Consider the following 22294-nt stretch of genomic DNA (forward strand, 5'->3'; position numbering starts at 1 on the left):
GCTTGGAATCCTCAAAGGATTGGCATTGGAACATGCCAATGTTCCAATAACAAATCCAAAATAAGCATCATCATTTAAACTGCCCCTCATTTTATTTATTTATTTTTAAAGATTTTATTTATTTATTTATCTTTAGATGGGAAGGAGAGAGGGAGAGAAACATCAATGTATGGTTGCCTTTTGTGCATCCCCTGCTGGTAGTTAGCCTGCAAGGAACCTGATCTGCAACCCAGGCATGTGCCCTGACTGGGAATCAAACTGCGATCATCTGGTTCGCAGGCCCGCGCTCAATCCACTGAGCTACGCCAGGCAGGGCTAAACTGCCCCTCATTTTAATGAAAATATAATTTAAAGACCAGTTCCTCTTGTATTAACACATGTGTGATCCATTTTTTCTGAACCTAATAGTTCAGCACCCTAATGGATTCCCAGCAACAGGGTCCTCTAACCAATGAGTGCCTCAACTCCTACAGATTAGAATCAAATTCAATTAACAAAGGTTTTCTTTATATGTTGTTCCTGATTATAAAAGTAGTACAATACATTTGGAAAAAAAAAAGCAGACAAAGAAAAAGCCCTAAACTGTCAATAATCCAATACTAAAATAAATGGATTTGGGTTTTTTTGTTCTCAGAAAAATGAAGTCAAATTTTATTTTAACCAGTGTAGATTGTCTATAGTAAGACATCATTCAAGTAACACCTAGCACAAAAAATTTCAAGTTAAGTTTGTTTGGCAAAATTACTAGCTAAGTCCCAATCATGACCTAAACTTGTAGATCTGCTGGGCTCAAGGTATAAAACGGTCAGAATGTGTCTGGACAAAGACACCAGTGTTACTTTGAATTCCTATTATTCAGGAATATAGTAACTAGTGATTAATACTAACATTTCTAGTAAGCTAAACATTCTTACCTTGCTTCTGCAAATTCCAAATAGATTCCATTTCTGCAAAGAAAAAAAAAGATTATTTTATACACTAAGTTTTGTACAGCTATAGTTTTGTACAGTTTTGTTCAAAGCTATACTTTTCACTTTAAGTCTAAAATAACTAGATTGATTATTGCTGGACTGGAGGTAGGGTTGGAATAGCATAGCTCTATAAAGCTCAGACAAAACAACTCTTATTTTTCTATAATTCTGAAGCATGTCTTTCAGATTGCCTTAAGTGTTGATCACAGAAAGTCAATTCTTATCTGAAATCCAACTGCCAAGAGAACTATTTGTCTATAAAAATAGCAAAGTTACATAGAATCATGTTTCAGATAAAATGATACTTCTTGTAATAAGTCATAGTTATTTAAAAATCAAGTATTTTCTGGTAACCCATCACCCCTCAACAAGTACCCCAAGTCTTATGAATGAAGCGTTTGTCAAATTTGATTAATTAAGCTTGATGCTTAAAATGCCTTATGAAAACTTTACTTTTGCTATAGGCAAATGGCTCTGTTCTTTAAACATACCATATGAGTTACAGTAACCCATAGGGCTGAAATGCCTACCCATACCCATTTATTAATAGCACACAATCCTTATTTGTTCCAACCCATCCAAACGTGATAATATACAATGTGCTCACTTCGGTATTTTACAATAAGGGAAATATGTAAATGACCAAACAATAGTGACATTCAGAAAGAAGGCAAAGGCTCCACATGGAAACATACTAGAAATCTTCAGAGGGGATATCTGAAATCTTGATAAGTAAAACAGTAAATGACTATTATACAACAAGAAGCTAAGAATAGGACCTTGAAAGCAAATACTCTACTAGGAGATATTAATGTAAACAAAAACTACTTGGAAACAGAAATGAACCATAACTAACACTGGGAATAAGTACTCTCCATGTGCTCATATAACTACCATCTTTAAAAAAAAACTGGTGATTTTACACTGTATAACTGGATTCTGTGTAATTGCTTCCTATATTTATCAGCAACCAATTATTGTTAAACAAAAACAAAACTGGAGTTCACTAAAATAGGATATATCTGGACATGGGTTACAGATGAGATACAACATAATCCTTTTCCCAGGGTTAAGATAAAAAGCACAGTCTCCCTGCCCAACAATCCCCCACACTATCCAACACACTTCTAAAAAACTGCTATTTGAAAATTTGTCATAATTGAATGTTCAGAGAAATAGGTTAATTATCCAAATGATCAAAGTAACTGTCCAGATAAAATCCCATTAAAGGCATCACAGCAATTCTCTCATTAAACAAAAACTAGGAACTAGGATGGGCAGATCCTCATCCACAGATTAGCAGGAAAACACCACTCTCCTAGGAGGCCTAAGAAGGGGAGAGAATTGTAACCAATCTAAATTGGAAAAAGGGAAGATACATCATAAAGGGAATTCTAGTCATGGTGCTTACATTCATCACTCCAAAATAATTTCTAATTCCATTAGTTTCAGACAATCAGGAATAGTTGAAATAGTCATTAAATCTGTTATCTTACAAGTTTCTGCTCTTCAGAGTGGCTTATTTTAAGAAATTCAAAGAAACACCTTTTCTTGGCTGGCCTGACTACAAAAAATAAACAATATAATCAATATTTTTTTTATTTTTGTGAAAAATACAAAAATTTCACATTTTGCAATAATTCCTGAGTTCTGTGATGCTAATTAAGTTTGCTTAATGCAAAGTTAAATGTAGATTTATGACTAAATCTACATTTAGTCATATGTTGAGGGGGAAAAAAGTAACAAACTTTTCATATTATCCCACCACCACAAACCTCAACCTTCCCCTGCCTCTTTTGGGGGCGGTAGGGGTGGGAACAGACTTCACTGAAGAGTCATACTAGCAATTGTACTACTTTAAAGCAAGGCAAACATACCAATTTCAGAATAAAAATAACAGTAACTACTGTTGACCCTTGGAACATGGGATTAGGGATAACAACCCCTAATCTAAGTATAACATTTGACTTTCCCAAAACTTAAGTCTTTCCTCATTACCCACAGGTGATTAGCTCCATGACCCCACCACAGATACCAAAAACCCAGGGATGCTCAAGGCCCCATATAAAATGGCATAGATTTATGCATCTATGCAGTCAGCCCTCTGCATCTGTGGACTTTCTACCGTGAATGGAAAACAGTGCAGTTATTTATTGCAAGAAATCATGTTTAAGTGGACCTATACAGGTCAAACCCATGTTACCCAATAGTCAACTGTTTTGCAAACACCCAATTTCTTTAATGGATTAAAGACATTTGCTTAGCTTACCTAGAACATTACGCTTTAGGTTTTACTCTAATATTATAGAGTGATTTTAAATGATTTCTGGTAACAAAGTTTTTTATCTTCAACTATGAACTCTGGAGTAGTAAATCTGATCATGACTTTTGAGGAGGGAAATGGAAAGTATGACCTAGCTAAAAAAAATTAGCCATGGGCCAGCATTGAATCCTTCTACCCAAGAAATAAATCAGTAAGTTCCCTTCCTGCTATTTAATATTAATTACTTCTATAACTAGTAGCAACTGGGTTACCTTGATTTACCTTGGGTTACCTAGAATTTTAAAGTTCCTGTGAAACTCTAACAAAGATCAAAAAGAAAGGGGAATAAATATCATTTGCACAATTATATGTCATACTTAAATAACACTATTAAGACCAACAAGCTAGGCTACAGAACACATAGAAAGTAGTAAATTATATTTTGCCCTCTTGTAGAGGCTTACAGAAATCTCAATTCAGATGCTAAATATGAAATGAGTTACTTTGTATAATAGTTACTAAGAAATGGCTACAGGGCCAAACCTGCTAACCTAAGCAAAGGGTTCTGTTCTTCAAATACACTAAGGCAGGCAAATTTTAATAAAAATCTGTAATTTAGACCACCATCCAAATCTGAAACTTTACTGTCAAATTTTCAATATTTAGTTATGCCTTTCTCAAATAAAGACAATTTAGCATTCAATTTCAAAAGCAGAGTACTTTTCCACATATTGTGTAGCTCCCCATCACAATGTTTCCTGTAGTAAATGTCTAATTACCTGCAAATTCTTAATTCTAAGTGAATTAAAAAGTATTGTTTAGGGACTAAGGATATAGACCCCCAAACAGAAAGGCTGTGCCTTTGTGAGCTTAGCAGAGCAGGCAAGCTTTTCTAGGTAGATGCAATAGCATGAGTAAAGCTTGGTGGTATTAAAAGTGTGCTTAAGCAGGGGTCAGCAAAGTGGGTTCTAATCACCACCTGTTTTAAAAAAAAGTTTTATTGGAACAGTCACACCCATTGCATATAGTACCTATGGCTGCTTTTATGCACAAAGCAGAATCAAGAATCCCATAATTGCGACTTCCGCCAAGATGGAGACATAGGTGGAAACACTTTGCCTTCTCCCACAACCAAGTTTCAATACAACAAAGGTTTGGAGAACTAGGACACACCCAAAGACCAGAAAACGGAATTATACGGAAGTCCCATAGCTACGAACCGGAAGTCCGACAGCTACGAACCGTTCCACAGGGACGGTAAGAGAGGTGGAGCCAGCAGCGGAGCTGGGTCGGTCAGGACAGATCCCCCAACCTAGGAGCGCAGGCAGCCCGGAACCAGTCGGGGTGCAGGGCAGACTGACCAAGGCCGCACATTTGCGCACAGTGAGACAGACCACGCAGGCCCCAGGGGGCGAACCCAGTGGTGGAGGGCTGACAGCGGTGGCACACTCACGTGCAGTGGAACAAAACGCGTGGGCCTGGTGACCGTGGTGGCTGCGGTGCCGGTGGGGGTCGTGGCAGCGGGAAGCCATTGTCCCTCTTTGGCCCCGACCCCACATACATCACAACCCAGAGACTTAGTTGCCCCGCTCTGGTGAAAACCTAGGGCTCTGATCCTGCTACTTAACAGGCACGAACAGCCCAAAAGATGGCGCAAGAAGAACTCAAAGTCCCAGAGCCAATAACTCTAAGCGACCAAGAAATTGCCAGCCTCTCAGAAGCACAATTCAAGACACTATTTATCAGGATGCTCACAGAACTGGTTGATTATAGTCACAAATTAGAGGAACATATGAAGGCTAAACTAATTGAAATGAAGGGAGATGCACAGGAAACCAATAGTGATGGAAAGGAAACTGGGACTCAAATCAATGGAATGGACCAGAAGGAAGAACAAAACATCCCACCAGAAAGGAATGAAGAAATGAGAATTCAAAAAAATGAGGAGAGGCTTAGGAACCTCCAGGACATCTTTAAACGTTCCAACATCCGGATTATAGGGGTACCAGAAGGGGGAAAGAAACAGCCACGAGTGGAAAACTTATTTGAACAAATAATAAAGGAGAACTTCCCCAGTCTGGCAAAGGAAATAGACTTCCAGGAAATCCAGGAAGCTCAGAGAGTCCCAAAGAAGTTGGACCCAAGAAGGAACACACCAAGGCACATCATAATTACATTAGCCAAGACTAAAATGAAGGAGAGAATCCTAGAAGCAGCAAGGGATAAGGGGACAGTCACCTACAAAGGAGTACCCATCAGACTGTCAGCGGATTTCTCAAAAGAGACCTTACAGGAAAGAAGGGGCTGGAAAGAAGTATTCCAAGTCATGAAATCCAAAGACCTACAGCCAAGATTGCTTTATCCAGCAAAACTTTCATTTAGAATGGAAGGACAGATAAAGTGCTTCTCAGATAAGGTCAAGTTCAAGGAGTTCATCATCACAAAGCCCTTATTATATGAAATACTAAAGGGACTTATCTAAGAAAAAGAAGATGAAAAATATGAACAGTGAAAGGACAGCAAACACACAGTTATTAACAACCACACCTAAAACAAAAGCAAACCAAGAGGACAGCTAGATCAGGAGTGGAACCATAAAAATGAAGAACACATGGAGGGTTAGAAATAGGGGGGTGGGAGGAGGAGAAGGGGGGAGAAGGCACAGAAAATAGCATAGATGGTAGGTAGAAAATAGATAGGGGGGAGGGCGAGAATAGTGGGGGAAATATAGAATCTAAAGAAATTGAGACACGTGGTTATAAACTAAGGGGGGAGAAGGGTGGGGGAGGGAGTGTGCGGGTGGAGGGGAATGAAGGGGGGGAATAGAACAACTGTAATGATATAATCAATAAAATATATTAAAAAAAAAAAGAATCCCATAATTGCAACAGAGACCCTAAGGCTCACAAGCCCAAAATATTTACTATCTGATCCTTCATACATAAAGTTTGCTGACCCATGCTTTAGTAGTCACCAATAATTTATTAAGCCTGAAAGTCATTGCTAAGAGAAAAAGATTTAGAAAAGTGAGAAAAAGATGTAAGACAAATAACACTATTCAGGTAACAGTGCTGACTGTCACCAAGAAAGATTTTAGAGAAAGAAAAATGCTTTCCTACTATCCAGGGGACAGAGCACAAGGCATATATAAAGAAGTTTATTACTTCATCACATAGGTGAAGGGAAGCCACTGAATAAATCTAAATTTATTGTACTAAATATTAGTAATGATTCCAAGGCAACTGAAGAGAATGGATTAAATAACAGTACAAAGAACCCAGTAAATGTTACTGAAAAAGTAAAGAAAGAGGATAGTTGTATTAGAGATGGAAAAGAAAAAAAATGGAAGTGTTAAGGAGTTTTAGTAGCATGAAAAGGGGACTGAAGGAACATTGACATTTGAGGAAAAGAAAATGGTACCAGAAAGGTTATACTGAAGTGTGCAGAATTAAGGAAATGTAAACTGGAGGGAGGAAGTATTAAACAACTGCAATTCTTTAAAATCCTTTGGTTCGCAGGCCTGTGTTCAATCCACTGACCTACACCAGCCAGGGCACAAATGCAATTTTTTTTTTAGTTTTTATTTTTAGAGAGAGGGGAAGAGAAGGAAAAGGAGTGGGAGAAACATCAGTGTGTGGTTGCCTCTCATGTGTCCCCCACTGGGGACCTGGCCTGCAACCCAGGCACGCATCACGACTGGGAATTGAACTGGAGACCCTTTGCTTCACAGGCCTGTGCTCAGTCCACTGAGCTACACCAGCCAGGGCAAACAACTGCAATTCTTAAGCAAAGTTAAGATACTTGTAACTTTTTAGTCACCTATTCCTTTTTCTCTAACCCAATGTCACTGGCCCTGGTTCAAGGACTGGTATCTTATGAACATTTCTAAAGTTCTCTTTTAACTGGCCTCTTTTGCCATTATTGAGCCTCACTTTCTGTCTTCTATACCAAGGCTATCATTTTCTTCCTTCAAAAATAAAAATCTAAAAGTGAGCACAATGTCCAAAACATTTTAGTGTGCCCAGGAAGATTGGATCTATGTGTCTTGTATAAAATTTATTTCTAGCATTTGACACAGTGGCTGGTACATCAATAAACCAGATGACTATGTTAAAAATTTTTAACCTTGCACTATTCACCTTCCTTGAAACAAAATGAATAACCAGCAATCTTCAAACACTATTCATTTCCTCTACCTGAAATATTCTGATTCTCCTCATACAATAAGCCCACTTTCACTTGTTTTTCGAATCCCTCCCTAGGGGATCTCAACCCCACTACTCACCTTAGGGGTTTCTCTATGTTCTAAGTGCATTTTGTATTTTTTCCTACAAAGCTATCATACTAATAGTATCTGTTTCTGTGTACTTCCCTATTAGAGGTCCTTAATGACATGAACCCTTTCTTTTCATCTACTTATCACCATGGCTTTGCATAGTACTTGGTGCAAAAAATATTTATTTGAATGAAATATTACTCATAAATCAGTCAGGAGTACCAAGTGGTATTAGGTAGACCCATTTGAAACTGGTGATATTCATCTGACCTACAAAACCAGCAATTTCATATGGTACAACCAAATAGGTCCAGTCCTTCACAGAAAGACTGTGAAGCTAAGAGCACTAAAGCCAAGCAGAGACTTTAAAATAAAATACAACATTTAAAAAAATTAAACTTTAAAAAAGCCCATAGTGGCTTCCCCCAACACCAAAAAGGAAAATGCATCAAATACAAGGCCAAACAAGCTGACTCTCACAATTCAGAGTCCCCAGATCAATTTACCATGAATCATGCCTTCCAACCCTTCATTAAGCCATTTCTACATCACATTCTGTAAGACTCATCAGGATAGAGACATACATTTAAATTCTACTGCCCCCCTCAATTCAGTTTTGCCCATCTTTTGATGATTACTGGCTATTCCAACATCATGTTTTGCTATTCTGACTTCTTTCTGAATGAGTCTACTGTTCCTGCCTATTCCTTACAAAGTCTGTCAGAAATGTCTCCCCATCCCTTTTCCATTTTGACTATACACATAAAGAAATGCAGTGTGTTTCCAAGCAAATTTGATTAATAGAGTTAGAAGTCACCACCTTTTCAGTAGATGCTTAAACTCTCCAGTGTATCAGTTTCAATCCTATTATTCCCAACTTGGAGCTACTCCAAACCAAACTAAACAGAACTGTCTGAACTACCACTAAATACACTTATAACTCAAGGGTTTATTTATTGATTGGCTGCTAATTTCTACTGTTATGCATAGTCTAATCTGGTTTACTTTTAAAGGCAAAATATCAAATTCAAGTTACCTGAAATGAAACTGCAACCACAATATAGTGATAGACAATTTGTTTTTATAGCATGAGTGGTTTGTCACTTCCCTCACTCTCAGAACTTAAGCTAATGAAATCTGGGGGTTAAACTTTAGCTTCTACAAATTCCTTACAAGCTACCTTTCAGACTAATACGGAAGTAAATTCATTCTTGTGCTCACAAAGCAGACTTAATGAGAATTCAATCACCCAGTACGGATGCTAAAATGGCAATTCATCGTGGGGGAAAAAAGGATCTTATACCATGATAAAAATTACTTGTTACATATAAAGGTGTCTCACAGAGAAGAAAAAAAAAAACCCTCTCCAAATCTAGGAAATTTAAACAGAGCTGAAACCAAAGTCAAACCTGCAGGTAATAAGATTAGAAAAATATTACTGAAACATTAATAATCTCTAATATTATGCAATCTTTAATATTTAGAAATATTAAAGGTATTTTCTAATAAGATTATTAGACAGCTGGAGGAAATCATGGAGCAATTTTTATAAAATGAAGTAAAGGTGAAAATATTTACTAAGCATTGTGTTAAAAGGAGAAAATTTAACATCCAGATGCTCCTGTGAACAAATGTCTAAACTGTATGTATAGTCCCTATCAGTTTTATGGATCAATTAACCATAGCGTGTCCTCTTCATATCCTGTTAACCAACTCCTGCAAGTGTAAAAATATTTACCAGTTCCCTCACAGCCTTATCCAACCCAAACTATTTTTTTTAAAGATTCTATTTATTTTTATTTTTAGAGAGAAGGAAAAAGAAGGAGAAGGGAGAAAGAGGAGAGAAACATGAGCTGGTTGCCTCTTGCAGGCCCCACCTGGGGAACTGGCCCAAAACCTAGGCATGTGCCCTGACCAGTAATCAAACAGGTGACTGAACAGGTGACCTTTCGCAGGGCGGCACTCAATTCACTAGGCTACACCAGTCCAGACCAACATAAAAACTTTATGTTAATATGGTGATAAATAATATGTTCACATGACTGCAAATACAAAGAGAAAACTCTTTATTATTTCTCTGCCTGGTCTGTCCCAAGAGTCCAACTGACCTATTTCTACTCACCAGAAAGTAGGCTTCCAACCTACCCTGCAAAATTGGTGTCACATTCATCTACAAGTCCACTGCCTAATACCAACTCAATTTTTAAATCACTTGAGTATAATCTGATAGGATTTTCAAACACCTGATATATTTATTTGATAAAATCAGGAAACCCAGGCTTGAAATTGACAAATGATTTGCCTAAGTACACAGGAACTGGAAAGAGCAGCATTAAAACCCATCTTCTGTCATTTAAATTACTTCCATTCCACCAGCCTATCTCCCTGATTCAGTGACTTCCTCCAGCCTCCAGACTGAAATGAGAAACCTCCAGGATCTGGCAGCAATTTACCTTCCTTCTCTTTTACAGCCCCTCTGCACATCCAAAGTGGATCCCTTTCAATATTTACATTTACTCACGATTCTCCAACTTCCGTATTATCTCCCTCTTTCCCTGTATTTCCATATGTCAAAAATGTTCCCTATCTATCAAAGCCCAGTTTAAAGGCTGTTGACTCCATGAAAACATATTGTACATTTCCTCTTTTAGTCCATTACATTCTCTCTTCATTGAAATCTCCTAGTTATTTGTATCCTCTTTTGACATTTAAAACTCTTACCTCATAAACTTGTTATTGTTTCCTCCTCTATTTGATTAAGTTCTTTAAAGGAAAAAATCCTATCAAGGTGTTCCATAACTAAGCAAAGTACTTCACCTATGGTAGGTACAACATACGGAAAAGAAAAAAAACATATTTCATGCAACAGCCTAGAGTTATCTCAGGGATATCTATTTTATCCTGGATAGTATTTGTGTTGACTCACCACAACCATAAAGGATTAAATCTTATTCTATTCACATCCCCTGAATCTCTATGTGCTGGGTAAAATATAGCATACCAACTAATTTTTGATAAATATTCCAGAATGTCAGAATTCTAAATGCTTTATATCCTTCAGTGCAATATTAGCTAGGTAAGATATATCAACCCAGTTTAAATTAACACTGACGAAACACACAACTTACACCAATGCACCATATTCAAAAGACTTGGCTTCAAATGACTAAGACCATTTCAAAATCAAAGATTCACCTTACAAAGTTAGGATCCAATGGTATAAGTCTCTGACAAAGAATCAAAGAATTTTACTAAGAATTCTGCCCTGGCTAGTGTAGCTCAGTGGATTGAGTGCGGGCCTGTGAACCACTCGATTGCAGTTTGATTCCCAGTCAGGGCACATGCCTGGGTTGCAGGCCAGTTCCCAGCAGGGGACTCACAAGAGGCAACCATACATTGATATTTCTCTCCTTCTTTCCTTCCCTTTCCCTCTAAAGATAAATTAAAAAGCTTTATTTAAAAAAAAAAGAATTCTACTAAGAATTCTGAGTAACTACTTTGAAAGGCAACAATTGTTCTGCCCTGGGTATGCACACCAAAAAACTATCTAACTCAAAAATATCAACTAGTAAAATGTTATGCCTGAAATCTACTTTTTAAAAATCCTACCAAAAAAAAAGTGTGAAGATCAATAGGTGAAACATGAATGACAATGTCCAAGCTAGATGCTGGGTACATTGTAGTTCATTATATTATTGGCTCCATTTTTGTATAGACTTAAACTTTTTCATAATCAATTTAAAGAGATAACATTTTATTCAAGTTTTGCCTCTTGAGCATCACTTTAGACAAACAGGAAAAGAGGACCTGCCTCTCAATTTAAATATTGGTACATACTGCTATGTAATGGTACTATATGCCCCCAGATAACAGAAAGATTAGTAGTGTTATTTCTTAAGAAAAATTAGTAGCATAATATATATAAAAAGACTTAAAAAAAACTAAAAAAACAAAAACAAAAACAAAAAACAAACCAAAAAACCCCAAACCACAATTCCCATCAATTCCTTTTTCGTGCCTCAATGCATCTCATTTCATATCCTCAATTGTACTAAGCATTCAGACTTTTAAAAATCTACTTGCCCTGACCAAGTAGTTTGTTTGATGGGAGTGTTGTCCCTTAATACCACAAGGTTGCAGGTTCAATGCGGGGGTGGGGTGGGGGGTGGGGCACAGATGGTAGGCAACCAATCAATGTCTCTCTCTAAAATGAGTAAAAAAACATATCCTTGGGTGAAGATTTTTTAAAATGTAGAAATAAATTTTTAAAAATCTTAAGTACTTCTAACTCAGCAAGTAATTAAGGTTTACTGACATAACATAGCCTCCTACCTACTACTTCCAAATAAGTTGTTGAAAGGGCTTATTTTTGAAGTTAGAAGGTATACATAGAACTTGCAGTTCTAACTTTAACACACTTAGTAAGAGATTTGAACACTTGAAGACTACATTAAAGGACAAAGAAAAATACATGTGCTCTTTTAAAGGATATTCCAATACGCCCAACTGATTATTACCTCTTTTGGTGTTTAAGAAAACTTAAAAAAAGAAAAAAGCAAGCCTGCACTTACGAAAAAGATCTTCAGATCTTCAAAAACTTGTGATTCAAAACAAATTAAAAGAAAAAGGAAATCAGTGACCTAACAAGGACAAATCTACATTTGGCAAGAATTCAAAGAATCTGCCACTTTGGGACCTAATTGAGCAGAATATTGCATATCATTCTAGGGAGAAAAATAATCTATACCAACTGAATCTCAATGATGTCCAACTACAAAACTCAAAATGACATACTTTAGTAAAGCAAATCTTTCAGCAACACCAACCAAACTAAACATAACTGTATTCATGTAAGGGCATTTTGTTTATATAAATACCACTGATATCATAATTAGTTAGAATACCTAGAAATAAACAGAAGTTAATCTTCCCACTTTTAAAAGGACTGCAGTTTTCTATAATAAAAATCATACAATGCCACCAACCATTAGGGACAACTTACCCCAAAATTTTTTGCAAGTTGTGGGAGATTACACAACCAGATGCCCTCAGGCTCACAAGACCACCAGGTACAAAATACTAAGGTAGATTTTTCCAAGTAATAGTCTCCAAAAGGCAGATGGCACAGAAAATAACACCAAAAACACCAGGCTCCCTGACAGAATTTAACTTATAATTTACCACGTCTTAAGAAACTAAGCATTTCTCTTTGCCCCAACATTCCTAGAAACATACATATTCTGGTTAACTTGTATTTACTCCTAAAGAGCAGAGTTGAAGTGAAGACAGATAATTTTACCTGCCAAGATTTCTACTTCTCAACTCCTATAAGTCAATTCTACCTCTTTTTTAAAAGAAAAAAAAAAAAACAAAGGAAAATGAACATGTTTATTTCACTAAATGTCTTCCATTATCTTTCCTTAGATAAGGAAAGATATGCAGATCAGGTGATCTGTTTAAAAGTCACATAAATGGCTTTGTTATTCATCTCTGAGGCAGTGGTTCTTCCAGGGAGAATATTGTAATTACCACATCCCCAGTATGTGATATGCTGCCCCTGCCCTGCAGTTGGCAAGTGACTGCCTAAATGAGTCACTGTTAAAAATGGAAATGTGCACAAAACCAACAACCATGCCAACAATAATTGGAAAAAGATCAACTTTTAAAAAATAATTTTTAATGGGACTGGGCAGTATATATTAGGTGTGTGTATGCATGCAGGGGGTATGCATCTGCCGGAGTGAGGCAGGTTAGGGAATAAAGGTAGAAGACTGAAAACCACTGTTCTTAAAAGCACTGAGGTTGTACACTTCATCAAACCTCATTATTAGCTATGTGGATTTAAATAAAACTACTTGTGCTACACTGCAAAATTTCCTGTAAGACATAAATACCATATTCTAAGAAAGATATTAGCAGGGAACTTGAAAGATATCTGGCTCCTTTAAAACATGGGCTTTGAGGCTATGAAAAGTACAGCATCCCAAGAGCCTGGTCCCTACAACATTTAATTGTGATTACCATTATCTTTTGTCTAAGTTATTTTCTAGATGCCATTCAGCACCCATTATTCCTACTCATTAAGTAAATTAGAACTATCAAGTGACCTCACTAATAAACATACATATGATATAAAAAACAAAGAGAAAACATCTAAATTGGAAAAGTGAACATTCCTTCTAAACTTTAACCATACTATTTCTGAAGATCCTAAATTAGTTTATCAGTTGCTTATCCACATTATTATTCTCAACTAAGTTCTAAAGTATATTAAATTGACCAATAAGAATCTTTGTATAAGAAACAAATGAGTTACCTTTAGTGTGATATACAATAGCAGCCTTCAGGTCAAAAGAACCCCAGCTATCATTCCTTTCTAGGCCTCTCTGGTATCTCTGTTCTTTGGCGGAGGCCAACAAAGTGTTCGTAGGAGAAGCCAGAGGATTTTGATTTTCTATCTCGTAGTCCTTTGAGAGAAATACTAAAGCACCTTGACTACTGGTGTCTGCTTTTTGCAGGTCACCTATATGACTGGGTTCCAAGGATAAGGCTCCACTCTCACTAGTAGTCCCAGATTTTAGAAGGCTACCCAGAACTTGAGGACTAGTCCGTTTTTCCAGCTCATAAGCCTTGGGAAACACAGGATGCTCAGTTCCTGAGGGAATTATTTCAGCACCCTGTGAAACCAAAGTGGCAGGATATTCCCCTTGAAATGTCACCTCCATTACTTTATGATCTGATGACTTCCCAATAACAGTCTCAGGGCCAGCACTGGGCTCATTTATAAATGATAAACCCCACTGATTCTGGAAGATATCCCCCAGGTTTTGCTGATCTGTCTGAGAGGGTAGATCCACTTGTGCTGTGCTCAACAGCACAGTTTGCATATTTGAAGGGTAGATAAAAAGGCTAGACTTAATTTGTTCAACAGCTGCTGAAGTCAGACTCTTGTCCTGGAGAACTGAATCAGTCCCAGAAGAGATGGGTGTCAGAGTATTAGCAGCAGTAGTTAGCAGTGGCTGACCCCCTGGAGAATACACGCTTGCATCAGTCCCTGCTAAAACAGGCCCATTAGAAAAGGTGGCCGAAGTAACAGATTTCAGCGCTGACATAGGGACCTGGGATAACCGACTTGAAGACTGGGTCTGAGTTTCCCCAGTAGATGACGATGAAGAGGATGAAGATGGTGACACAGAAGGGTTCTGTACAGTTTTGTTGAGGTTTTCCTTAACTTTGCTTGCATAACTTATTTTAGGAACTATTTTAGCACTGCTATTGTCCACTGGAAAAACTGGGGGTGGTTTAAATAGGGTCCACGAGTCCTCTTTGGAGGCAACAGCAGAAGCATGCTTTCCTTTAGGCCGATCATCAAACTTTTTGCTGCTCATGCCAGGTTTAATATCAGAGCTTTTCCGCAGTATATCACCCACAGCAAGTTTTCCTCGACTTGTTCCTCCAGGCCCAGTTTCATACTTCCAAATGGGCTTCGAACCATCTACTCGATTTCCCTTTTGTTCACTGTAGTCAGGCTTGAAAGTTTCAAGTCCCTGTTTTAAGGTTGGGACACTGGTTTCCTGTTGCATTATTTTGTCCTGCACTAAATTAAGGTTTTCACAACCCTTGGCACTATTGCGCCTAGCTTTCCTTTTTTTAGGAGTGGTATATCCGCTCTCAGATCCACTACCATCATTATCTGCTCCCTTGCCCATGTAACCATTAGTAATATAGCTAGAATTATTTGTTACAACACCATTTGGAATTGCTACAGTATCACTCTTGTCTACAGGCTGGTTCTCTCCAGATTTATTTTCATAAGACTTTCCATTCTTTTTGTCCATACTGTTTTTCTGAATAAAATTCCTGGTTTTAATTCCTGCTTTTCCAAAGGTGCTGGACTTTACAGTCTGCTTCAAATTAGTGTCTAAAACTTGTTGGTTGCCATTGAGAACCCTTGAAATAGGGTTGGTAGCTTCATCAGAACCCAGGTTCTTTAAAGGTATTTCCCTTTCTCCAGCATTACCATTTAGTTCACCATAGCCTAAGGAGGGAAAAAAAAGGTTTTTAAAAATTACAATATGCACATTACAGAAGTACTTGACATTTAAGGAACGTTTATTTTAATGTGTGCTAGACATTACACTATGAGCTTTAGCTTTGTATGTTATAACTTCACAGTTCTTTGAAAAGACACTTGTCAACCCTATTTTGTAGATCAGGAAGTTGACTAACCAAGAGACAGGACTAAGCAGAGATTCAAACCAAAGTCTGAGTTCAGAAAGAATATGACTTCTTAAGCAATCAATATGCCATAACACTGCTCATATAACAGAATCAAATTTCCCATCATTCTCACAAGACCGTTATAAAATTTCCTTTACAATTAAGAGCAGAGCTACCCTCTGGGCAAGATTGTTATACTGATACAATGATTTTAAGTATTATAGGGAAATTAAAGACTCCATTTCTATGAAACAATGACTGGCAGTACCATAAACAGTTTCTATTGCATTCTATCAAATAAAATATAACACCTTTAAACTTTTTCCAAAGCAGTTAAATTCATTTCAGCATTTCCTAGACATTAGATCATCCTTTTAGTCTGAAATAAAAACACATACCAATGTTTCTAAGTCATATAAGATATCCTTTCTTCATTTTATATTTGGGTGAACAAAACAGACTCTCAGAAAAATTAAGTAACTTGCCCAAGTCACAGAAGAACTGCAAATCTGAACCACAGTGTCTGGAACATGGCTTCCTATCACTATGTCATACTGCCTATCTAAATGACACAGTAGGAAATATTTACAAACAAAACTACAATGAAAGGTAACTAATTTAAAAAACTATTATAGTATTCAAGTTTAACTTAAGACATTCAACTGCCATAAACAATTTATTACTATATATGATTCAACTGACTCAACAATACTTCCCATTTCCTAACTAGTAACAGTGATATTAGTTATCTACCTCTCTATGAAATGTTCCCAAATCATCTTGAGGTCAAGTCATTAGAAACAGATACACAACAGAATGATATACACACACATTCATTTGAGGCAGCCTTTCAGGGGGCAGGGGATGGGCCTCTGACAGGAATACCAAGTAGTTTGCCTTTGTCACTTTCATTCATTCTCTTGGGCCTTGAGTCTGTGAAGGTTAAAATGCACAGAGCTTGTGTATTTTTGTTTTGAAATTTTGTTTTAATTTCCAATATGGTAAATATGAATAGATATAACACATTAAAAGCTCTTTGCATATTTTAAGAGTATAAGTATTTCTAAGATAAAAAAAGTTTGGGAACCATTGTTTTAAAAGAGCTTGATGTGGAACAGAACAGTCTGGGAAAATTCACAACAAGGCTTACTTATTATTTTAAGTTACTCTACATCAAAGGAAAAGGTGAGAACACTAAAAGAAGCAAATAATGGCATTTTCTTCTGTATTAACTTTCAGAAAATAACCCAAGAAAACATAAAGGCACAATTATTTCCTAAGAGAGAGGCCCAAAACTTGTACCAACACAATATATTCCATAGACATTCTTAACTTCTGTAGAGTTATATTTTATTTTTTTGGCTGCTGAAAAAACTTGGTGTCAAAATTCTAACTATGAAACAGTAGAGATCACTGCTTAAAGTGTTTTCTAAAATGCTCTTTTTTACTTCTTTAGAAAAGAAAAAACTCCCAACACAGAGGCTCTCAACATTTTTAACAGATTTAGGTTTACCTGTGCACAACTCCAGACCAAAGAGAATCTACATATAGCATTTACCATGCTAACAGGCCAACAAAGGGTTGTACACTTGGGCCCATTAGTCATAACTTTACGGATCTCAAAGGTAAGCAGTTTAAAACATTAATTTTTTGTAAGTGTACTACTATTTAGTGGCTCTGATATTAGAAATAACCAGTTTAAACCAGCTCAGGATCTACTATGCTTCAACCTGAGTTTAAATGACCAAAAAATTTATTTATTTAACTGTATAAAGTTTTCCCCATGGTAACCTTGTTGGTGTGCACAAAGTCAGAGAGGCATTTTCTTTTTAAAATTTAGATTTTAAAAATTGTTTATTTAATTGTTCGAGTACAGTTTTCTGTCTTTTAATCCCATCCCAGCCCACCCCTCCTCATCAGTGCTAAAATTTAGATGTTTAAGGAAAATGTAAACACTAAATTACTGAGAAACTCCCAGTGTCTTTGTTATTTGGGACTGCCATGCTAAAGCATCTAACCCTACTTCAAATGGACTCAGCAAAACTTGAGTCCTGATAAATCTAGCTTTTGGATTAGAAACTGAAATTACTGAGCACATTTGGCTCTCTCTTGCGCCCTCTTCTGGATAAACTGTTCCTCTTTATAGGTTTGTGAGCCATAAAAGCCCACTTCAACATATTGCAGATACATTAAAAAATCCTCATAACTTTTCTTACTAAATTGGTACCATGCACGTTGAAGCAACAGTACTGTGACCAGGCCACGCATGAAAAACTACTCATCCCAAATTTTTCTGTTCCCTCAAAACTGCTAAGCCTAGTTTTTCTTCTTTTATTCCCTCCTGGGATGCCACTTTGAATGACTGAGGCTGCTTATATGTGTAGGGAGAAGTCCTGCAGGGATATAGTAACATCTGAGTGATAAAATACCGCTCAGTAACACTGCCTTATATTCCAAGCAATCACCATTAGGTAATATTTCCTCAAGTCAAAGTTGAAAAAGACTGTAAACGTTAATTAAAAAGACACAGTGTTGTACACTTTCTTAGTTTTTACAGTTTCAAATCCTTTAAGATTAAACACATCCCATTTATATGTTCATTTCTACTGCACACCATCAGTCCCTACCACCCCCCAAATGGAAAATGACATTTCAATTTCAGTCTTCAAGACACATTAAACCTGAAACAGAAAAGCAGTTTTTCACTTGCTCTCAGGTAACTGCCATGTGTCACACTTGACATGCTGGTTTAACATTCATTTCTTACCATTCTTCATTTCTTTTCAATGGCTAAAGAACGCTTATTTTTTAAAAATCGGTGTGGTCATAAACTTTTTAAGTTTATTTCTCCTCAAATGTTTTCTAAAATGACTTTTACCCGCAATTTAATGTTTGTTAAAAATAGGGGTTTTGAGATCAATATCGGTTTGACAGTGGGAAAATACCTCTCCCTTCAACGTGGAAAAAAAAAGCCTCATCCGAGGCAAGATGGTAGGGAAACAACCTCACACATGAGCCACCCAGGTTCACCCCTAAGGACAAAAAACACGGTAAAAAAACTTGCCCTCTGCCCCTATCCAATCTTTTCCAATTCTCGCTCTTCAAAAACACTACCCAAGTCTAGGAGATAAATGGGGGCAGCGGGGGCGGGAAGCGTTGAAGAGGGAATAGAACACGCTTTTCTTGTAAAACGGAGCTGCTAGAAGGAAAAGGCCCAAGCGAAGGCCTGAGAGGCGGAGTCGTGAGCGAACCTGGCAAGAGACGAGGTTCCTGTGGCAGAGAAACTCGTGACCGGGGAGCCCGGTTCCCGCTGGATACCCCACCCGGCCTAAAGGCACCGCCTCTACCCAAAATGTATCCCCCCCCCCACCCCTCCAGCCCGCAGGAGCGTGGCGGACGCCGCCCGGCGTCTGCGGCCTCCTTCTCCCTTTGCTCCGCTTCGAGACCCGTTCCCTGCTTCGAGGCCGGCTCTCCACCCCGACCGCCTGCTCTTCACGTCGCACCGGGGAGCCGGAAACGCGGCGCCCAGCGCAGGCCGCTCCCCTCGTGGCCGTTTCCCTCCCCCACCCCTCACCCCAGGGACCCGCCCGGGGCCGCGCGGCCGCCACCGGGTTACACAACCCGGCCGGCGACGGGGGGAGGGGCGGCCGCGAGCCGGGGGCCGCCGCGCCCCCACAGTGCAAAGGGCAGAGCGACCGCCGCTGGGTATCCCGAGCCACCAGTTCTGCCGCACCGGGCGCCCCTCGGCACCCTCCCCCCTCGGCTCCTCCGTGGGCCGGAGTGTGACAGGAATCGGCTTCCAACATGGCGGACAGGAAGCGGCCCCGCGAGGAGGAGAGAACATTCCAGCCGCGCCGGCTCTGGGGGGGAGCGGGCCCCGGGCGCCGGCCGCGGGAGGAGTCGCGGGGACTGGTTGCGGGGTCCTGTGCCCAAAAGGGGTGTCTAGGGGTGGAAATGACCGGAGACACGAGGGTCCCCAACCGCCGCCCCCCCCCCGACGGGAAACCCCAAGGCCACAGGTGGGCTTGGGGTGGAGGATAAGGGAGGGCACTTCCTCAACTCTGCCCACCTACCCTCTCCTTGCTGCCTGCAATAGGGTCTCGCGACACCACCACAGTCAGGATTCGCTAGGCCTTCCTGAGTTACACCCCGAAGGATTTTGTGGGGGCTAGGTTCACCCCAACTCAGGGCCCCTAAATTAAGGTTCTCCCAGGGCTGCAGGCAGGTAAACAGGAAAATAATAATAATGCCAGACTTGCAAGGCCAACCCCTCCGGGTCTCCCTCCAGCCCGGGCGGGGGCCGGGAAGGTCACACTGGCCTAGTTGGGCCTCTCCCATGCTGAGTAGAAGGGGAAGGCGCTGCAAACCCCGCGGCCCAGCCCGAGCTTTGGGAGAATGAAAGGAAGCTTCCCCAGAGTCGCAAGACAGACAGTCACACACACCCCCACACCCCGACCGGGTCCGCGCTTTCCAGATCCAGCCCCACCCCCATCTCCCCTATCCCCCACCCCCATTCCCCTTCCCCCACTCGTCCTCCTCACAGACCTGTTTTCTTCTTCGGCGTTTCCTGGTGCTGCTGGAGGGCGTGTTTCTGCTCATGTTTCAGCGGCTTTGGCTGGGCCTTAGGGCTGCCCTCCGCTCCATGCTGCAGATATTGATGAGGCTGCTGGTGATGGTGGTGGTGATGGTGGTTGTGGCTGTGATTGTAGAAATAATAATGGTGGTGATGGTGCGGCTGCTGCTGCTGGGGGTGATGGTGCGGATGGTGGTGGCTGTGATGGTGCTGAGGCTGTGACTGGCCGGGCTTCTCCTCCATTGAAAGCGGCTGGGACTCCCTAGCTGAGGCTGCAGGCTGCTGCACCGTCAGGATCTGAGACTGCTTCTCCGGGCTCACTCAGTATATCTGAACGCGTCTCGCCAGCGCACTGGTTAACCGAGTGATTTTGCGAGATTGGCAGCCGCGCTCCAGCAATCAGGAGCCACGCTGCGCCACAGGCCCCGCCCCTAGCCCAAATCCTCTTTCCTTCCCCTTCGCCACAGCCTCCTGGCCAACGCCACTTACCCTGTGCAACCTCACAGGGCCGGGCCTTCAACGTCAGCACTATGGCTCTCTCTTCTGTCGCTTTCTGTCGTGCATCGCGCAGTCTGCGAACAGCACTTTCTACACTCCTCGCCAACGAGTAAGCTCGTGTCGAATGTAGCAGATTCCACGGGCGATTCCACTGGCTCTGGGAACCATCTGTTGGTCTTGCGTCTCCTAGAATCTGTTAGCATTATTATTTTTTTAAATCCTTTTCCGGGTAAGCAAAGGGGAAGCTCAGTTCCCTTAACCCTGAGACCACTGAAGGGGCAACACAATAAGAGGAAATAAATACATTTTTAAGATTACAAGGGCTTCACAATCAGTAGATCATTTTGTATTCTGGATTAATTTTGCTTTGTATTCATATGCTAATCTCTTCTACGAAGGGATTATAAGGTTCCACAATGGGGTATCTGTGTAATTTTCTAAAAGGGCACAAAGGGTTTAAATCACTGTTTCTTTGTAGTTGGAGGCAGTAAGAGCGGGAGGAATGAAAATCTAAAATCTACACAAAATTAGTTGTGTGTGTGTGTGTTGTTTTTTTAACTCTGTAAGTGAGGTCAACTGTAGAACTAAGGTTTTAGAATATAAAGAGTTTCAGGAGCGAAAGAAGAAGGAAAAGAGCACTTTAAAAGTTATTAAATTTTTTATAAAAATTGCGTTTATGGAAAATACTGGATTTTAAATACTCTGTTACATTTTGTAGTGCTGATTTAACTTATCCTGTATTATCACATTACAGCCTGATTTTTAAAAACATGTTAGAGTCAGGATGGTGGTTACTCAGTAAGGATAAAAAGGATTGTGGCGGGGAGGGACAGGGGGTACCCTCTGATAATACTTTATTTGTTGATCTAGGTGGTGATTATACAGGGATGAGCAAATCAGGTTTACAGTTTTATGATTGAAAAGGTTTATTTTTATGTTATTTATTATTATTAACCTACTTTTACCCACCCCTATACATATTTGCTTTATAATTATTTCTTAAACTGTCTGAGTAGGTATAATACACTTTCTTAGTACATGTTATTTTGGGGAGATTTTTCTTTAATTTATGAAAAATAGATAAAATTTACCATTTCAACCATTTTGAGTGCAGTTTTTTGTGTGCAGTTCAATAGCAGTAAGTACATTAATACTATTGTGCAATCATCACTACTGTCTATCTCCAGAAGCTTCTCATCGTTGAAACTGAAACTTTGTACCCATTAAATAACTCCCTTTGCCCACCTCCCCTCAGTCCCCTGGTTCCCTCTACTCTTTTCCGTCTCTGTGATACCTCATATTGTAGAATCACATGATAGTTGTTCTTTTGTGCCTGTCTTATTTCACATAGCATAGTGTCTTCATGGTTCATCCATGTTGTATCAGAACTTCCTTTTTAAGGATGAATAATACTCTATTCCAGGTACACGCCACATTTTGTTTATTCATGCACTCAGAATGGACATACGGATTTTTTCCTCAATGTATATTTT

The 22294-nt window shown here is 39.4% G+C and overlaps 1 protein-coding gene across 1 annotated transcript in view; it reads right to left on the bottom strand.

Annotated features, from left to right (window-relative positions):
- NUFIP2 (nuclear FMR1 interacting protein 2) overlaps positions 1–20650 on the bottom strand; it is a 29517-nt gene extending 8867 nt beyond the window's left edge. Inside the window, exons 1-3 of the mRNA XM_037070022.1 lie at positions 20276–20650; positions 13827–15548; positions 915–947 (exon numbers count right to left, since the gene is read on the bottom strand). Coding sequence (XP_036925917.1) covers positions 915–947; positions 13827–15548; positions 20276–20546 — 2026 coding nt within the window. The 5' untranslated portion in view covers positions 20547–20650. The remainder of the gene's footprint in view (positions 1–914; positions 948–13826; positions 15549–20275) is intronic.
- Between the last annotated feature and the right edge of the window lie 1644 nt (positions 20651–22294).

Source organism: Sturnira hondurensis, unplaced genomic scaffold (assembly GCF_014824575.4).
Source record: "Sturnira hondurensis isolate 20B ecotype Veracruz unplaced genomic scaffold, ASM1482457v3 Scaffold0018728, whole genome shotgun sequence".
Taxonomy (NCBI): domain Eukaryota; kingdom Metazoa; phylum Chordata; class Mammalia; order Chiroptera; family Phyllostomidae; genus Sturnira; species Sturnira hondurensis.